Here is a 20,182-nt window from a genome sequence, read left to right on the forward strand (position 1 = left end):
GGTCTTGCCGTTACTTGCATCAATGTACAACATTCTCTGGAAACCTCCTGTAGAACATACTGTTCAGTGCAATGATCAAGAGCACACACACACACACACACACACACACACACGCACTTCTCCATTCAAGTCTATCAAATACCTTACGTAGTCTACAGTAGCTAGTCTGTACAGTGTTTTGATTTGATTAATCTTTTATTCATGTAACATGTTCAACAATCTTTAAAGCGCAAAAAGAATATATACCGTAGTTTCCCAACTTTTAGCCGCAGCTTATACATTGATTCTGCAAAATGTGTTCAGCTATGAGGTTAATACATGGGGACAGTTAATATGATATTAATATGGTTTTGTTTCTTTTAACTTACATGAAACACTATCCTGCAGCTTATACGCAATGCAGCTAATATACAGGAAATTACTGTAACTGAAACTGTATGGACAACAATCATGACCTCTCTCATAGTTCAAAAGTACACATGAAAAATATCCGTTAATGATCAAATACAAGACATAAGCTGCTCAAGAAGGAAGTTCAGAGTTAGAGGCTGAAGTCACGGGTTACTGGGAGGGAGTTGTAATCGTGCTGTAAATCGTGTTGTAAATACTTGCTTAGTTCAACATCAGTGCAATGCTTATACATGAACATCTTGTCACATCTAGAGATACATGTAGGAAAATACAGTAAGCATGGTGTGGACCCATGAAGAGACAATATATTTTCAGATGCATGACAGATGGTGACAGAGTGGCTCTGTTGGTGGTTTTACTGAAGGTAGAGTTAACATTGCAGAATTAAAATGTTCTTTTCTATCATGGTTTTATCACAGGAAGTTGATATGATATGATATGCACAACACTATACTGACACATTAGAGTACTACAACGGCGGGATTTTTTGAGTGATTTTTGTTTTTGCTTTTGTCTGGTTTGAACTCTTCATATCTATGTGAAGCTCTCTCCTTCATTTTTCTGGTATCAGTGGATGTAGGTCGCATACCCATTTCCATTGAGACCTCTTTCCCCACAGCTGCAGACACACTGATGGAGTTCCACACTGCCTACCTCTGAAAAGCAAAGACATTAAGTTCAGTGTGGAGAAATGCCTGTGTAAAAGATGCCCTGATTTGTACTGTTCTTAAAATAGACAGAAACAAGGTAAAATAGGCCTAGATATGAATGGGTCCATATCGTATGATAAAAAAGTGGTGGCAAATACTTTTAATAGCTTCTTTACAACAATTGCAAGTAATCTGGTGCAGAAGCTTCCATTTACATCTGGTGTTTTTAGTGACCCACAGAGGGTACATACATTTTATGAAGAAAAGGGAGTCCAACCAAATACTTTTTCTTTCAAACAAGTAACAGAGGAGTTGGTGCTAAAACAACTTAAAAGTCTAAATCCTTCTAAGGCTACCGGATGTGACAACATCCCTGCTAGATTTCTCAGGGATGCTGCTGAAGTAATCACTCCTGTCATAACCTATCTTATTAATTTATCAATTGAAAACAATCATTTCCCCAATAAACTTAAAGTGGCAAGAGTAATACCTTTATTTAAAAAGGGGCCCAAATCTGATCCTGGAAATTTTCGCCCTGTATCTATCCTGTGTTCAATATCAAAAATTGTTGAAATAATTATCTATGAGCAAATAGACAGTTATTTAGTAGAGCAGAATCTTTTATTTGACTTTCAATCTGGTTTTAGAAAAGCCCACTCCACTGATAATTGTCTGCTTTACCTTACAGACTTTATTAGGAGAGAGGTGGAAGAGGGGAACTTTTGTGGCATGGTGCTAATAGACCTCCAAAAAGCCTTTGATACAGTTCAGCATGATATCATTTTAATTAAGCTCAAAGCTTTGGGATTATCTCATACATCACTCCAATGGGTAAAATGATACCTGGTTGGCCGAGAACAGGTGGTAGATGTGGAAGGGACCTTGTCCACTCCACTTAAATTAACTTGTGGAGTTCCCCAGGGCAGTGTTTTAGGTCCTCTTTTCTTTTTATTATACGTTAATGATATGCAGTCAGCCATAGACTGTAACTTGTTTTTATTTGCAGACGACTCAGCTATTCTAGTTGCTCATAAAGATAAAACAGAAGTAGAGAGGCTCCTTAGTTTAGAGCTTCTGAACCTTAGGGATTGGTTGGTAGACAACAAGCTGTCTCTTCACCTAGGCAAAACAGAGTCTATTCTTTTTGGGTCCAGAGGCAAGCTGAGAAACCGTTTAGAATTTAGGGTAGTCGTAGGTGATGTTGAAATTATGGCCAAGAAATCAGTCACTTACTTGGGCTGTATACTAGACAACAAACTGTCTGGGGAAGGTATGGCTCAAAAAGTAATATCAAAGGTCAGTCAAAGGACTAAATTCCTGGCAAGAATATCAAGCCTCTTAGATAGTAACACCTTAAAAATCCTGGCCGATGCTCTGATCCAATGCCATTTTGACTATGCCTGTACATCTTGGTTCACTGGAACTACCAAAGGTCTCAAAAACAAGCTTCAGATTTGTCAAAAATAAACTGATCAGAGTGATACTAAAACTCCATCCAAGAACTCATCTTCTTCCTGACCATTTCTCCAGACTTAGGTGGCTCAAGGTGGAAGAGAGGGTTTCACAACTCAAACTTTGTTTAGTTTATAAAATAAGAAATAACCTGGCACCCAAGTATTTATGTAATTACTTTTCTAAAATTAGTGATACACATAATTATTCCACCAGGGGGAGTCTCACAGACTACAGACTCTGCCGTTTTAAGAGCTGTATGGGAAAGTATTCTTTCCTATACTCAGCAGTTGTCTTGTGGAATGGATTACCTCCCAACCTTAAACAGCTGAGCTCCTCCTACTCTCATTTTAAATCTTCAATAAAGAAATGGTTAGTAAACTTATAAACAAAAGATCTGAAGCACTAGGAATAGAAAGCGTATGGCTGTATGTCTGCTTGTCTGCTTGTCTGATTGTCTGCTTGTCTGTCTGTCTGTGTTTTGTAGCGCATGTCTATATGTCTGCTTTTGGCTCCCTTTAAGTCCTTATTGTCTGTTTTTGTTTTTGTATCTTGTTTGACCCCTTCCCCCTTTTCCTTTAATGTTTTATTCTATGTGCTGTTAGTCCCCTTCCATCCTAAGGACCACAATGGAAACAAGCCTTTGGGCTTTATTGTGTTTTTTTATATCCTTTTGAACACATTATATTGTTCAATAAAGAATCAATCAATCAATCAATCAATCAAAATAAATAAATAAATAATAAAATCCACACTCACTCAGTCATGTCATGCCACATTGATGTCATTGTATCATCTTGATCTCACACTTTATTTTAAAGATGTTTTTTAACATCAGCTATATTTTCCAAAAAGGCTTCATCTAGAGAATTATATGTTCCAAATAATACACATTATACTCCATTAAATCACATCTCACCTGTGATGAGAACAGAACATGCACATATAAAACGTGGACTGACATGGACATTGTACTAGTGTCTGTGATAAATAAAGAATTGAATTTCCCTCAGTGATTCTAATGCAAAGACTAAACAACACCAGATATGTGAAAGCCGTTGATGATATTAGCTCTACAGGTGTGATGTCTAGAGGAGTTGGAGTCTAGAAGAGTTGTGGTTTGATATCAACTTTGCTGCCACCCAATCAGAGTGGTTGAAAAGAACATTGTCAGTAATTCCCCTGTGGAAGGAGCAACATGCACAATACAGTGTCCCTAAATGACTAGATTTCATCTGAGGGATTCAGGAAGTAAAGTCTTTCCTTTTCCCTTTCTTTCCACGGATGTTCAGTTACTCATTGGAAGGTGCTATTGCAGCTTTCTTATCGAGACAACAATTGCAACATAGGAAAACTACGCCAGAACGTCTTGGGAGATATACACAGTATATAGATTATATAACACATAAATATTTTAGTACAATAATATCTCACCAAATGCCAATATTTCGTCTGAGAGATTCAGGGGGTAAATATATTTCACTTTCTCACTCTGTACAATTACAGTTTTTCTCAGTTGCTTTTCTCAGGAACTGTTAGTTCAACCTTCACAACATTTAGTCATTTGTGCACATCATAGTAGCAATTTCTCCTTCCTCTGAACAAATTGCAAATGCTTTTGTCATGTCAGTCAAAATTAACTATACTTATGGATGCTGAATAGTCGTTCCCAATAAAACCAATAGTCTTCTTTTCATTGCCTTAGTCGTTACAAAATTGTTGAACCAGTTACGGTATCAAATTCTGTCACAATGCTGTAGAATTGCAACGAGCATACAGTAAACATATGAAACGTACATATTCAGTGTCTTATACTCACTTACTCCCGTAACTAAAGCAATCTGTAACTTCACTGTAGTTTTCAAATGGCTATACATGTGCTGTCTTGTTTGTAAAGATGGTGTCAAGACTTCTCATTTTGATGACGCTGGCAGATTCATTGACATGAACACTTGCTTTTGAGGAGTGGACTATCCATTTTGAGCAAGTGACATGCTTTTGCAGGTTATCTAGGTTTTGCAGTTCACACTAATTGTTTTGAGAAATGCACTGTGCAAATGTTAATAGTGACGTGAGAGAAGCACCGAAGCCACTGAGAAAAACTGCAATACCACATATGCCATACTGTGGGCAGAAAATTGGACATTGGGAGAGCGACAGGGAGAGCTTCAGGCCAGACAGGCCTCCCAGGCAGGCACAAGTCATTTAGAACACAGTGGAATCCCACACACCACATAGCAGTCTGCTATACACAGCTCTAGTAACTAAGGGTGTAAAGATACACATGTTCATACAGAACCGTTTACAGGTCGTTAGGTTCAATACAGATGTGTACCAAATGTGCCGAATGCAGTTTATAACAGTAATCAACAGCAGGCTTTTTTTGCATGCGGACCATGTGTCAAATTTGAGCTTACACACAAACATAGAAGCTGGCGCTTCGCGTGGGGGTCCTGAGAACGGTGTCAATGATGAGTGTGTGTGAGTGCACACGTGCATGGGCCGATATGTGTGTGGCACCCGTGTGTGTGTGCATGATGAGTGAAGGGATCTCGGCTTTAATATAGCAGTCAGATTGTGTTATGAATACTTCATGTGTTCTCCGGGCATCTCCGCGCCTTTAAGCGATCCACTCAGGACAAGGACAGGGGAGGAAACCTCACTTGTCGACATCTAAACAATCCCATTCATTTCACTGAGGGACTATACATGACAAAACATATCATTTATTTGTCATTTTTAAGATCATCTACTATTGTCTTCCGTCTACAATAATGACACTTTCACATGCCTTCATTGGGTCATATGAGAAATGTGTGTCCATGTCTGATAGACAGTCTTGTACTCACACTTGACTGTTATCTGCACCTCAGTCTCTAAGATACCCAGAGAGGAAATGGCCACACAGGTGTAGTTGGCCGACTGCCGCACATCCGTGAGCTCCAGCACATTGCGTCTGATGGGCATGTCGTCCTCGGGCGTCAGGTCTTCATCGCCCAGCATCCACTTGACGTAGGGCATGGGCTCACCCACCGCCTCGCACGTGAGGTTGACACTGCCGCCGCGCATGATGTCACTGTTCTTCTGCGGCAGGACGGTGAACCTGGGATAGAACCGGCGCACTGGCAGAGACACAGGGATTAACACACACACAGAGAGAGTAGATAAGCACACAGAGACATGGCCCCACATTTAGATGGAGAACAGAACATGTCTGATATAAATGCAAAGTTGTGGAAAAGTACAAAAAAACAACAACCATTCCAAAACACACATCACAATTACTGTGTGTGTGTGTGTGTGTGTGTGTGTGTGTGTGTGTGTGTGTGTGTGTGTGTGTGTGTGTGTGTGTACCTCTCACGTAGAGGTTTGCTGGAGCAGAGTAGCGTGTTCCCTCACTGTTGGTAGCGACACACTCATACTTCCCCTGGTCGGTTTCTTCACTCTGATTAATCTGAAGTGCACCTACAGTATTAACATGCACAAGACAAGTACACACACACACACACACACACAGACACACAGATAAAAGTGAACTAGCACGGGACAGGAGAGGGAGAGAGGAGAGAGAGGAGAGCAGAGAAAAGAGGAGGGGGAATGGAGGTGTGGAGAACAGAGGAGAGAGGAGGGGGAGAGGGAGGTGTGGAGAAGAGAGGAGAGGAAATGGAGGTGTGGAGGTCCTGTTACCTGAGGGGAGCTGCTTGATGCGGCCGTTGCTGTTGCTGGTGTTGACGGGGAGGAAGTCCTTGAACCAGGTGATCTCGGGGTCGGGTGTTCCGCTGGCCGCACACCGCATGGTGGCCATGCGAGATCGCTCCACCACCTTCAGCTGCGGACCCAAGTCTATGGAGGGGAAGCCCTGAGGCAGCTGATCCCCTACACACACACACACACACACACACACACACACAGATGAAGATAGAGAAAGAGGGACAGAGAGGGAGAAGAGAAAGCAAAGGATAGAGAGACAAAGAGGAAATGAATGACTGAGGGAGTGTGTGTGTGTGTGTGTGTGTGTGTGTGTGTGTGTGTTATTCTAAACAATGTGTCAACCTCAGGGGAGTAAGAAAATCACAAGACATCACCTCCCTTAAGCAAGTTGCCAAATGGAGGTTGAAGAGTGTACAGGGAGCATGTGTGCTGTAGCGCAGAACAGTGGGAGAACACTGAGTGTTCTGAATGAACACTCTACATACATCATCTCTGCATGTATATGGTGTGTGTGTGTGTGTGTGTGTGTGTGTGTGTGTGTGTGTGTGTGTGTGTGTGTGTGTGTGTGTGTGTGTGTGTGTGTGTGTGAACAGTGGGAGAACACTGAGGACCAGATGTACTGTACGTACATTTGCGAACGCAACATTATCAGTGTCATGGCCAACTCGCAGACGCACGCTCTCACACTCATGTAAGCGTTCTACAGTATTTATCAAACCAGGGTTAACAGTACAGCTGAAGATCTTTGCCCGAACCCGACGGGACCCGACCGAGGGACTTGGAGGAGGCCTAGGAAGAGGACATGGAGGTGAAGAAGTAGGATAAAGAGGAGGAGGAAGAGGACAAGGAGGTGAAGGAGTGAGAGGGAGAGGACGACAAGGACAAGGAGCCCGGTGCCTTGGACAGAACATTGCATGCGATGTAGATGACATTTTGTGGCCGTACCCAGAGAGACGTCATGATGTACTGTAGACAGTTTTTTTTTTTATCTCTGAAATTACTATTTTGTGTTTTGACTTTTTATTTGTTTTGATGAGTGTGAACACCAATACCTGAAGTTTGGATCCCTGTATGTTTACAGAACCATGACAAAAGTATGACCTCAAACTGACATACTGTAGCCTACCTTGTGCACAGAGAAAGCAAAAGCCAGATGTGTCTTGTATTCATACCTTCAGTGTGTAGTTGAAACATTGTGTGCTTAGTAAATGATTGCTTGTGTTTACTGTTTGATACAGAAACACCATTTTTACGAAGTTGTGGTGAGTTAAAGTGTAACTTCACCCCATAACTCCACCCACTTCACATTCCTGAAAAAGGCTTTCAAAATGGGCAGGACATTCTGAAATTTGGAAGGTATAGTGCAGCACTGCTGCAGCCAATCAACTGTGTGTGTGTGTGTGTGTGTGTGTGTGAGTGGATTAGTGTATCTTCAGAGAGATTTGCTGTGAACAAACAACGCTGATATTTTATCACTGTTCCATAATTATAGTTCATTTTGAGCAGTTTAAAGAGAGTTCATTGTAAACTAAAAAGTGATTGCAACCTTCCCATCTTTCATGGTAAGGTGAAACCCTCATGTACGGTAGATACAGTAGCCTATTGAGCACAGGTTACTTTTTCACTGAGTTTATTCAAGCAAGGTGTTTTATATGAAGTAGACTAGTGTGTTCCTACTGACCTGAAAGTGTGTGCATATGCAAGTGTGTTTCATTTTGTCACCAGAGTTACATTTTGACAAAGGATTGTTAGGTTTTGATAGCAGAGTTTAGGTACTGATAGTGAACTGAGAGTTTCAATTTGACATAGATGCGAAAGGTATATTTCCTAGTGTTGCCTTATGTTTACTTGTATGTAGAGTTTTGGCACAGTGAGCAAAGTTTTGCAAAATGTGTTCAAGCAACGGGCAAAAACTGTAATAGAAATATTTTGGAAAGTTCACAGGCCTCCTGAGTTGGAACATACAGTATTTTCTGAGTTGATGCATTCCAGCAACACTTTTCAGTTGTCATCTTGTTTCAGTGGTGTACAGTCATACACCTAAAAGTGTACAGTCAACAACAACCAGATAATAATTTCAATAAGGGGCAAAAATACAAGTTTAGGACGACACTTGAAATGGCTGTATAGCATATTATGTGTTATGAAAACAGGCAAATGTGCATCACTGAGCAGTCTCGGTGCTAATAAACTGAACAGGAATTATAATGCCATACCTCAATTACTGTAGCAAATCAACCAGCAACTGCCTGGCTCAGGGGCTCATTGGCCATGTAGTGCTACTGTACTGTCTCCACGTATGCGTCATCTTGATTTAATACATTGTTTTATCTGTATTGGGGGCAGCCGTGGCCTACTGGTTAGGGCTTCGGGCTTCAGGCTTGTAACCTGATGGTTGCCGGTTCGATCCCCGACCAGTCCACGGCTGAAGTGCCCTTGAGCAAGGCACCTAACCCCTAACTGCTCCTCGAGTGCCGCTGGTTGGGCAGGCAGCTCACTGCTCTGGGTTGTGTGATTCACCTCACTGAGATGAATCAATTGTGTTAACTAATTCTGTTAAAATGGGTTAAATGCAGAGAACTGAATTTCCCTCACGGCATCAAACAAGCATATATTCTATTCTATTCTTGTTAAGTTTGAGTACAAATTTGTTGTTTGCTTGCGGTTAAATATCTAGATACAAAGTTTTGCAAAACGTGTTCAAGCAACGGGCAAAAATATGCGGTTACACACTGAAACACTGTGCTGAGCAGCTTGGAGGAGTTTTCCAGCAGATATTTCAGAGGTCTCTATCCACTGCAACTGTCCCACAGTCATGGAAACACTCCACAATCATTCCCGTTCCCAAGAAGAGCAGCCTGAAAGTCCTGAATGATCTAAGACCCATTGCCCTCACCTCCCTTGTCATGAAGGCCTTTGAGAGGATTGTGAAAGCTCATGTTATCAACGCCACAGCCTCAAAGATGGATCCACTTCAGTTCGCATATCGTGCAAAAAGAGGGGTGGATGATGCCAAAATCTACATATTGAATGCCATCCATGGACACCTAGAAAGCCCAAATTCTTTTGCACGACTCGACTCCTATTCGCGGATTTCTCCTCTGCCTTCAATACCATTCAACCTCACATGTTGGCCAAAAAGCTCATAAGTTTCAACTTAGATCATCAATTAATTCTGTGGATCACAGACTTTCTGACCCAAAGAACACAGAAGGTGCTGGTCAACAAGAGGTTCTCTGACATCAGCTACACGTACACTGGCTCACCCCAGGGTTGTGTCCTCTCACCGCTGCTTTTCATCCTGTACACAGATGATTGTCGAAGTCACCATCCTGATCGTCATCTAGTGAAGTTTGCTGACGACACTGTTCTCGTATCCCTGTTGTCTGGTTCTGTCCAAGATCACGGCCCTGTCCTCAGTGAGTTTGTGGAATGGTGTGATAGCTCCTTTTTGGAGCTAAATGTCACAAAGACCAAGGAGATGTTCATCAACTTCAACAGGCATGAAGGATGCAGGACCGCCACTACAATACATGGGGAACCAGTGGAAGTTGTACATGAGTACAAATACCTGGGCACTGTCTTTAGCCCTATTCGCACGGGATTAGTATTACCTGTGGACCTTTGGTGATTTGTGATAATTGCGGAGAATGTCTGAGATCTTAGTCCCGTGCGAATGTGCCATGTCTGTAATTTGTAAAGTAAAAATTCCGCCGCAAATTACCTACTATATTTCGCCAAACACAGACGTCCGGTGATAATACTGATCCCGTGCGAATCTGTATCTCAAGCCCTATTCGCACAGGATTAGTATTACATGTGGACCTTTGGTGATTTGTGATAATTGCAGAGAATGTCTGAGATCTTAGTCCCGTGCGAATGTGCCATGTCTGTAATTTGTAAAGTAAAAATTCCGCCGCAAATTACCTACTATATTTCGCCAAACACAGACGTCCGGTGATAATACTTATCCCGTGCGAATCTGTATCTCAGTGATTGCTGTTGCAATTGCATATCTTTTCTACTTTCGGTGTTGTTTTCGGACGTTAGCATACGACATATCCGGGTATAATGTCAGTGAAAATAGAGTAATTTACAGACTTTGCTTATCCCGTGCGAATGCGCTGCAAGTAACACAGAGGTGGGGCGATAATTTGAAAATGACCGGAGGTCCACAGGTAATACTAATCCCGTGCGAATAGGGCTTTAGTGATTGCTGTTGCAATTGCATATCTTTTCTACTTTCTGTGTTGTTTTCGGACGTTAGCATACGACATATCCGGGTGTAATGTCAGTGAAAATAGAGTAATTTACAGACTTTGCTTATCCCGTGCGAATGCGCTGCAAGTAACACAGAGGTGGGGCGATAATTTGAAAATGACCGGAGGTCCACAGGTAATACTAATCCCGTGCGAATAGGGCTTTAGATGACAAACTGCGTTTTGACTCAAACACAGAGGTGATCCTTAGAAAATGTCAACAGCGCAAGTATTTTTTGAGAAAGCTAAACTCCTTTGGAGTGAAAAGGAAGATCCTCACAGTTTTTTACACCTCCTTCATTGAAAGTGTACTGACTTTTTCATCTGTATGCTGGTTTCACTCCTTCTCCATCAAAAATAAGAATCACCTCCAGAGCATTGTGCACACATGTTCTAAGATCATTGGCCACCCTCTTCAATCACTGGCATCACTGCATGATAAGGCTACACTAAGGACTAAGGGACTAACCCCCCCCCTGTCTTATGTTGTGTTATGTCTTATATGTCACTATGCCTGCACAGAGAAATTGATTAATGAATTGAATTGAGATACGTGTAAATGAGCCTTACGTGTGTTCCTTTGTTGTAGGATATTTGCTGATATTACTTTACTTTTACATTCAAAGGCTTAAAGCATCGCCATGTAGTTTTTCAACCTTAATAATACATTTCCAAGACCCTTGTGATGGTAAATCGATTTACAATAGGTTGAATGACACGTCTGCCCGACGGTGTCTGTATCGCTTTTACTGGCACTACGGAACTTTGGGTTTCGGTTGGGAACCCGAGCACAAAAAATAACTACAAAATTCGACTGCTTTACAGCATAGGGCCTACACTTCCCCCACCACTTCCTCAAATTCAGTGAGAGCCCAAACTAGCGTATGTTGCATAGACAGCAAAATATGTTGATGGCCGAAGCAGCAAGGAAACCAAAAGTGTTATGATACGAGAGTAAACTTGTCTGACCAGCCTGATGTTGAAGTAGAAATTTAAGACGAAGCTTCCTTTAGGACAAAAAACAGTCAGAAGTAGCCTAAGTCTATGTCTAAACGGCGTGTAGGCTTCACGTCTGGTAGGGGCTAGCCTACATTCTTGAAAGTAAATCACGATTAGACGGATAAAATCATATTTTTGGCTAAGTAACCTAATGACTGAGTCATGTTTGTTTACTTTATTTACTTTTCTGGTGAAAGTGTCTTGCCACAGGCTATAATGCAATTTCTACTTTGCAGATAGCTTCATATTATAATATTGACGATATATGCCATTGCCTCCCACACAAACAATTGAATTACATACATTCTGTAATGATGCTGCCTTATAAACATGATCTACGCAATCTTTTGGCATTTGAAAATAGAAAATAAAACCCATGAAATTATATTCAATTCAATAATTCAATGATTCAATCAATGTGGCATGACAGTTCAGATGAAGTGTGGATTGTTTTATTCATTTATTTTAAGAGCAGAACAAACCAGGGTATCTTTTTACACAGGCATTTCTCCACACTGAACTGTGCTTTTCAGAGGTACTGTAGGCAGTATGGAACTCCATCAGGACATCAGTGTGTCTGCAGCTGTGGGGAAAGAGGTCTCAATTCACTGCACTGGTGGAACCTGGTGTGGGACCTACTGTACATCCAGTGTTGGGAAAGTTCACTTTCTACATGAACTAGTTCAGTTCATAGTTCACAAATTTTAAAATGAACTCGTTCAGTTCATAGTTCATAATTCCAAATTATTAAAGTTCACAGCTCCAAAAAATAGTTCAGTTCATTTTCTCAATATGTTGCGAACTATACTCTTTTAAACATTTTGCCACCGCCAGCAATTATTTCATTATAGCCATTTTCAGACAGGTTTTACGCACATTCTACTATAATTGCTTGCCGCATTTCTGACGGTACCGGACTTTCAGACATGAAGCATGCAAAATGTATACAGCCTCCTGTTGTTTACATCTAATGTAGAATTTCCAATTGGGCTTTTCTAATATTCAGAGAAAAAAAGTTGCAAATTTGTTGGATAAAATGGGAAGCTAGGCCAAGATAGGCAGGGTTTTTATGTAAAATTGGTCGAATTCATCTCCAGTTCCTAGCGAATTGTATACAGCTTCTAATGTATTTATTGGGGTTTGTTTCCTTTTATTGTGTGCTCAAAATTACTCTGGGAGGAGGAGTTGGGAAGGAGACTCAAACCAGCTGTGTGTCGTTTGTGTCTAGCGCATAAAATTGGCTAATGTCAACCGATGTGTACTCTAATTGGTGCAAAAACGTTCCTTTTTCTGTAAAACAATCATCTGGCATAGGACTGCACATTGTGAATTTGGTTTGTTTAGAACAGAAAATTTGGTTGCTACAGAAATTTGACATCACACTTACGCACTCCATTATCCTAACTTTAACAAAAATGTTGGGCATTTGAACTCACACTTGACTGTTATCTGGACCCCCGTCTCTATGGTACCCAGAGAGGACATGGCCACACAGGTGTAGTTGGCCGACTGCCGCACATCCGTGAGCTCCAGCACATTGCGTCCGAGGGGCATGTCGTCCGAGGGCGTCAGGTCTTCCGAGCCCAGCATCCACGTGACGTAGGGCATGGGCGAGCCCACCGCCACACAAGTGATGTTGACACTGCCGCCGCGCATGATGTCACTGTTCTGTGGCCGGATAGAGAACCTTGGAGGGACCCGGCGCACTGGGAGAGAGACAGGGATTAACACACACACAGACAGACCACAGAGAGACATGGGCCCACATTTAGATGGAGTACACAACATGTCTGGTATAAATGCAAAATTGTGGAAAAGTACAAAAAACAACCATTCCAAAACACTCACACACATCACAATTACTGTGTGTGTGTGTGTGTGTGTGTGTGTGTGTGTGTACCTCTCATGTAGAGGTTTGCTGGAGCAGAGTAGCGTGTTCCCTCACTGTTGGTAGCGACACACTCATATATCCCCATGTCGGTTTCTTCACTCTGATTAATCTGAAGTGCACCTATGAACATGCACAAGTTCACACACACACACACACACACACACATGCACACACACACACACACACACACACACACACACACACACAGACACACAGATAAAAGTGAATGAACAGGGATTAGCAGGGGACAGGAGAGGGAGAGAGGAGAGAGAGGAGAACAGAGAAAAGAGGAGGGGGAATGAAGGTGTGGAGAACAGAGGAGAGAGGAGGGGGAGAGGGAGGTGTGGAGAAGAGAGGAGAGGAAATGGAGGTGTGGAGGTCCTGTTACCTGAGGGGAGCTGCTTGATGCAGCCGTTGCTGTTGCTGGTGTTGACGGGGAGGAAGTCCTTGAACCAGGTGATCTCGGGGTTGGGTGTTCCGCTGGCCGCACACCGCATGGTGGCGATGCCATATCGCTCCACCACCTTCAGCCGCGGACCCAAGTCTATGGAGGGGAAGCCCTGAGGCAGCTGATCCCCTACACACACACACACACACACACACAGATGAAGATAGAGAAAGAGGGACAGAGAGAGAGAAGAGAAAGCAAAGGATAGAGAGACAAAGAGGAAATGAATGACTGAGGGAGTGTGTGTGTGTGTGTGTGTGTGTGTGTGTGTGTGTTATTCTAAACAATGTGTCAACCTCAGGAGAGTAAGAAAATCACAAGACATCACCTCCCTTAAGCAAGTTGCCAAATGGAGGTTGAAGAGTGTACAGGGAGTGTGCTGTAGCGCAGAACAGTGGGAGAACACTGAGGGGCAGATGTACTAACGCTTTTGCGCCCACTTCAGGCGTATTTGTTTCGCAACGTGCGCATAGAAAGATGGCGAGGTATGTATCAACATGCCGCAATGAGGTGAAGGCGCAGACTGCCTGTCGCGGGAGCTGAAAATGGCAAATTGCGCTTTTCCGTCTCATGCATATGGATTTATGGGAGTGTCAGCTGATAGTAGGAGGTTCGTGTAAAAAGATGGGAGGAGAAGCGTTAAATGCGCCTAATTATGTATTCCCCTGTATGTACTAAAACTGCCCATGAAAGCGCACGTCTATTTTGCGCCTAAATATTTCCGCCTTGTAAAAGCAGGTGTTAAATGCGATTTGCTGTTAAATGCATCTATAAGAGAATCATTCAAATACAACAAAATCGCTAATTAGACCACCAGTTTTGCGTCTTTGTACTACATCAAAAGCAACCTTAACTTTCGGTGGCTTTTCGAATGTTTACTTTCACTTTCACGCCATCCGCTTAAACTTTCCTACTTGATAGATTTGATAAATCTTCCATAGCCTACGTGCACAAGTAAGCCTAGTTTGAGTAGAACTACTACTCTAAATTATCTTCCTGCTTGTTGACATTATGCATTGTATTATTTCATGATCGCTAAACGTCGGATTCCTTTTAATGTAGTCATCAGTTAACTTCATTCAACTGCGCTTCTGATTGACGTGTCGTTCAGTTGTTGTCCTTCGCAAACTGCGTTAGGGGGCGGAGAACGGCGCAGATTACCCAACGAATTTCAGGATTGGTAAATAGGACGTAAACTGAAGTATGATAGCGTGTGCTTTCTGCGTGTTGGCCTTGGCGCAGAAAACGTTACGATCGCTATTCTTAGTACATCAGGGCCTGAGTGTTCTGAATGAACACTCTACATACATCATCTCTGCATGTATATGGTGTGTGTGTGTGTGTGTGTGTGTGTGTGTGTGTGAACAGTGGGAGAACACTGAGGACCAGATGTACGTACATTTGCGAACGCAACATTATCAGTGTCATCATGGCCAACTCGCAGACGCACGCTCTCACACTCATGTAAGCGTTCTACAGTATTTATCAAACCAGGGTTAACAGTACAGCTGAAGATCTTTGCCCGAACCCGACGGGACCCGACCGAGGGACTTGGAGGAGGCCTAGGAAGAGGACATGGAGGTGAAGAAGTAGGAGAAAGAGGAGGAGGAAGAGGACAAGGAGGTGAAGGAGCGAGAGGGAGAGGACAACAAGGACAAGGAGCCCGGTGCCTTGGACAGGAGAACATTGCATGCGATGTAGATGACATTTTGTGGCCGTACCCAGAGAGACGTCATGATGTACTGTAGACAGTTTTTTTTTTTTATCTCTGAAATTACTATTTTGTGTTTTGACTTTGTATTTGTTTTGATGAGTGTGAACACCAATACCTGAAGTTTGGATCCCTGTATGTTTACAGAACCATGACAAAAGTATGACCTCAAACTGACATACTGTAGCCTACCTTGTGCACAGAGAAAGCAAAAGCCAGATGTGTCTTGTATTCATACCTTCAGTGTGTAGTTGAAACATTGTGTGCTTAGTAAATGATTGCTTGTGTTTACTGTTTGATACAGAAACACCATTTTTACGAAGTTGTGGTGAGTTAAAGTGTAACTTCACCCCATAACTCCACCCACTTCACATTCCTGAAAAAGGCTTTCAAAATGGGCAGGACATTCTGAAATTTGGAAGGTATAGTGCAGCACTGCTGCAGCCAATCAACCATGGTGATTTTGTGTCAATCTGGGAATAGACCTCTGAAGTTCGCCTACAAAATAGCTGCCATCTTTGAGATTCGGTATCTGGTGATTTTTCCAATGGGAAAATAACATGGGGATTTTGAATTATCGCACCTGTTGAACTCTTGAGGGGACGATAGAGTCTTAAATACAGACGTTTTCCTGAACACACTTTTGTCCTCTGCCTTCTTGTGCATACTGTGATCTCCAGTACGTGAAGTCGGCACACTTTAATTTTTGCTACCCCAGGGCTAACTGGCTAACTAACTTAATGGCAAGTTGCATGCTCTGGGGTAGCAAAAATCAAAGTCTGCCGCCTTCGCGCACCAGAGATCACACTATCTTCTCGAAGGCAGAGGACAAAAGTGCGTTCAGGAAAACACCTGAATTTCAGTTTGTCATCCCCGCGAGAGTTTACTGTAACAGGTGTGATAAATCAAAATCCCCATGTTAATTTCCCATAGGAAAAATTGTCAGATACCGTATCTCCTTGGGCAAAGATGGTAGCTTTTTTGTAGGCAACTTCAGAGGTCTATGAGTGCTGCAGACATGGCTTGGCTAATCAGAGCAGCAGGTGTTGGGGCGTTTCATTCCTAATTTGTAATGACCCGGTGACGTACTCTCGGGAGAAAAGTGCAGGACTACGTCAGCATTCCAATAGCATTTTGGACCAAAATGCCATGGCATGTTTCAACTTGTAGAGGGTGCGGAGAGCTATATCTCCAAAAATCATACGAAATGCTACTTTTCTCGGGAAACACGATTTTTGTCAACATTAACCCTGGTAATAGTGTATCACTTTTCAGTAATTTCAATCAATCAACAGCTCAAAAAACATATTTTAGGGTGTAGTTACACTTTAATCAAGCTGTGTTCGCTTTTGCAAGAGAACTACAATGTTTTGATACATTTTTTTATTATTATTTGTGTTTAGAGTTTTGAAAAAATAGCCTATAGTTGCAGAAAAAGTGCTTAATCAATCAGAAAAAAACGTAAGCTTAGTATGGTGAAAACCAGACTAGGGGAATACATACAGTATTTAGGCACATTTTACGCTTCTCCTCCCATCTTTTTACACTAAACACCCACTCTCCCCTGACACTCCTATGAATTCATTTGCATGAGACGGAAAAGCGTAATTTGACATTCTCAGCTCCCGTTACAGGCAGTCTGCGTCTACACCTCAGTGCGGCCTGTTTGTACATACCTCACCATCTTTTTACGTGCATGTTGTGAAACAAATACACCTGAAGCGGGCGCAAAAGCGTTAGTACATCTGGCCCTGAGTGCTGAACACTCTACACACATCATCTTTGCATGTATATGGCCAAGTGAGTGCCTGTGTGTGTATGTGTGTGTGTGTGTGTGTGTGTGTGTGTGTGTGTGTGTGCGTGCGCGTGTGTGTGTACCTGTGTGTATGTGTGTGTGTGTATGTGTGTGTGCGCGTGTGTGTGTGTGTGCCTGTGTGTATGTGTGTGTATGTGTGTGTGCGTGTGTGTGTGTGTGCCTGTGTGTATGTGTGTGTGTGTGTGTGTGTATATGCGTGTGTGTGTGTGTGCCTGTGTGTGTGTGTGTGTGTATGCGGCGTGTGTGCGTGTGTGTATGCGCCTGTGTGTGTGTGCCTGAGTGTGTGTGTATGTATGTGTGTGTGTGTGTGTGTGTGTGTGTGTGTGTGTGTGTGTGTGTGTGTGCCTGTGTGTGTGTGTGTGTGTGCGTGTGTGTGTGTGTGTGTGTGTGCATACTTCGTAAGACAGTAAGGTTTGTGGAGGTGCTGATCTGTCCTGCGCTGTTGGTGGCCACACACTCATAGACAGCCTCATCTTGACGTTTCTTCAGGGGCTCGATCCTCAACACAGACCCTGAGCCACCTATAAAATCTATCACCTATACACACAGACACGCACAATGGACAACTGCAATGGACTTTTCACAGGCCCTTCTAATCAAACAGCTTCAGGTGATTTAAAATGCAGCAGCTAGGGTTCTCACAAAAACAAAAAGAACTGATCTTTATTCCAATTCCTAAGTCCCTGCACTGGCTTCCAGTAAGTCACAGAATTGACTTTAAAGCACTACTGTTTGTGTATAAATCGGTAAATGGAGCAGGACCTAAACAATCTATCCGATATGCTTCAGTGCACGTCTGTTTTGCGGTGAAAAACTTGCGGCAGTTAAAAGCAGGTGTAATCCAAATCGTGGTTAAATGCATCAGTTAGAGAAACTTTTAGTTTGAAGTTTTCTTCATTGTACGATGTCAAAAGCAACCTTCTCTTGTGTTTGCCTTTCTAATAATGTATTTTCACTTCATAGCCTACTTCCCAATCTGCTAGACTAGGTACTACGTATGTCCAGTAAATAGTTCAAGTACTTTTTTAATGGATTAGTAGAACTACTATGTCTACTCTGTATGCTGCTGCTCGTTGACATCTTACTATCATGTATGATTGCTAAACTTTCATTCTTTTTAAGGTCACAATATTCAACTGCGCTTATGGTTTAGCTGCTGTGGGCACACAATTGGGTGGTAGTAGTGGTAGTGGCAGTGGCTATGACTGACATGACATGACAGGAGGGAGGCCCTGTTGATGCAGCAGCAGAATGAGTGACAAATCACGCACATAAACACTAACACAATGCAGGAAGACACCACACTGTGTTTGTTAGTAGGCACAGAGCACACAGAGCCGTACTCAGATCGTGCTGATTCTGCCAGCTTTCAACCAAAGAACAAATATATATTCATATGCAAGTTTAATAATAATAACATTAATTATAATCATAATCATTTGCATCATGCCTTGTAAACTAGGAAACAATCAGAGTTTGCCTCCCCACCCCGACCCAAACATTCACTTCTGCACACGAGCATGGGACTAAATGCATGTCTCTTGTTAGAGTGCATTTTAGTGAATGTGTGTGTGTGTGTGTGTGTGTGTGTGTGTACCTCATATCTCTGGCCGCTGCTGATCATTTTCTTGCCGTTTTTGCTCCAGCTGATTATGGGCTGGGGGTCCCCACTGGCCTGGCACACGAAGGACGCCACACCCCCCCCCACCCCAGTCACATCTGTGGGGGTCCGTGAAAACGTTGGTGGAGCTGGAGCTGGAGCTGGAACACGCGCACACACACACACACACACACACACACACACACACACACACACACACACACACACACACACACACACACACACACAGGCTCATCAAGCGTTCGTGTCAATGAGGGCGGCCCTCACTCTGGTCCACATTCCCAGTGCTGCTCAGGCTCCTGCGGCTCCTGTGGCCTCGGTCAAATAGCCACTGGGACCAGCTTGTGGCTGCACCTATTGATGGCCTATCATGACTAGATTGATTTCATCATGACAAGAGAGCTGAAGTCTGAGAACAGTGTGAGTGATGAGTGTGTGTGAGCGCACACGTGCATGGGCCGATATGTGTGTGTGCATGATGAGTGAAGGGATCTCGGCTTTAACATAGCAGTCAGATTGTGTTATGAATACTTCATGTGTTCTCCTGGCATCTCTGCGCCTTTAAGCGATCCACTCAGGACAAGGACAGGGGAGGAAACCTCACTTTTCGACATTTAAAAATCCCATTCATTTCACCAACCTACATGACAAAACATATCATTTATTTGTCATTTTTAAGATCATACTATTGTCTTCCATTTACAATAATGACACTTTCACATGCCTTCATTGGGTCATATGAGAAATGTGTGTCCATGTCTGACAGACAGTCTTGTACTCACACTTGACTGTTATCTGCACCTCAGTCTCTAAGATACCCAGAGAGGAAATGGCCACACAGGTGTAGTTGACCGACTGCTGCACATTAGGGCTTTGACTTTTGGCCAAAAATCGTATTCGAAGTTCGTTTGGTTATTAATATCAAACTTCGAATGTATTCGAATTGTTAATAATATTTTGACCATTATTTTTATGCTATTGGAAAAACACGCAGCATTCATTAAGCTGAATTTCCTTTTCCTGCTCTCCCTCCGTCTCTCTGTCACTCATGCGTCTGTGTCTCTCTCTCTCACACACACAAACATACACACACACACACACACGTACACAGCCCCTCCACTCCGTGCAGACCGCGTCTGTCTCCATGAAAACAATTCCCTGGAAGCTTGATTGCACCGACATAACGCTGTTCAGGTGGAGGCACTATGCATAC

The 20,182-nt window shown here is 42.8% G+C and overlaps 1 protein-coding gene across 1 annotated transcript; it reads right to left on the reverse strand.

The window, feature by feature from the left end:
- Positions 1-787: 787 nt before the first annotated feature.
- On the reverse strand, positions 788-19,830 carry LOC134069763 (receptor-type tyrosine-protein phosphatase delta-like). Its single transcript, XM_062525835.1, has 10 exons — positions 19,752-19,830; positions 18,946-19,109; positions 17,744-17,885; positions 13,762-13,950; positions 13,383-13,493; positions 12,919-13,188; positions 6,201-6,389; positions 5,868-5,978; positions 5,363-5,635; positions 788-1,067 (listed from the first exon to the last, which is right to left on the reverse strand). Coding segments are annotated over exons 2-10 (1,314 nt in total). The 5' UTR covers positions 18,973-19,109; positions 19,752-19,830; the 3' UTR covers positions 788-1,065.
- Between the last annotated feature and the right edge of the window lie 352 nt (positions 19,831-20,182).

The sequence above is a fragment of the Sardina pilchardus genome, chromosome 2 (genome assembly GCF_963854185.1).
Source record: "Sardina pilchardus chromosome 2, fSarPil1.1, whole genome shotgun sequence".
NCBI lineage: Eukaryota > Metazoa > Chordata > Actinopteri > Clupeiformes > Clupeidae > Sardina > Sardina pilchardus.

Bases quoted from the DNA above. Each gene is read 5' to 3' on its own strand.
- LOC134069763 (XM_062525835.1), bottom strand. From the start codon at position 18,972: ATGATCAGCAGCGGCCAGAGATATGAG. The intron at 17,886-18,945 runs GTACACACACAC...CTGTGTGTATAG, and splicing joins GCAGCGGCCAGAGATATGAG to GTGATAGATTTTATAGGTGG. The intron at 13,494-13,761 runs GTAACAGGACCT...GCATGTTCATAG, and splicing joins CATCAAGCAGCTCCCCTCAG to GTGCACTTCAGATTAATCAG.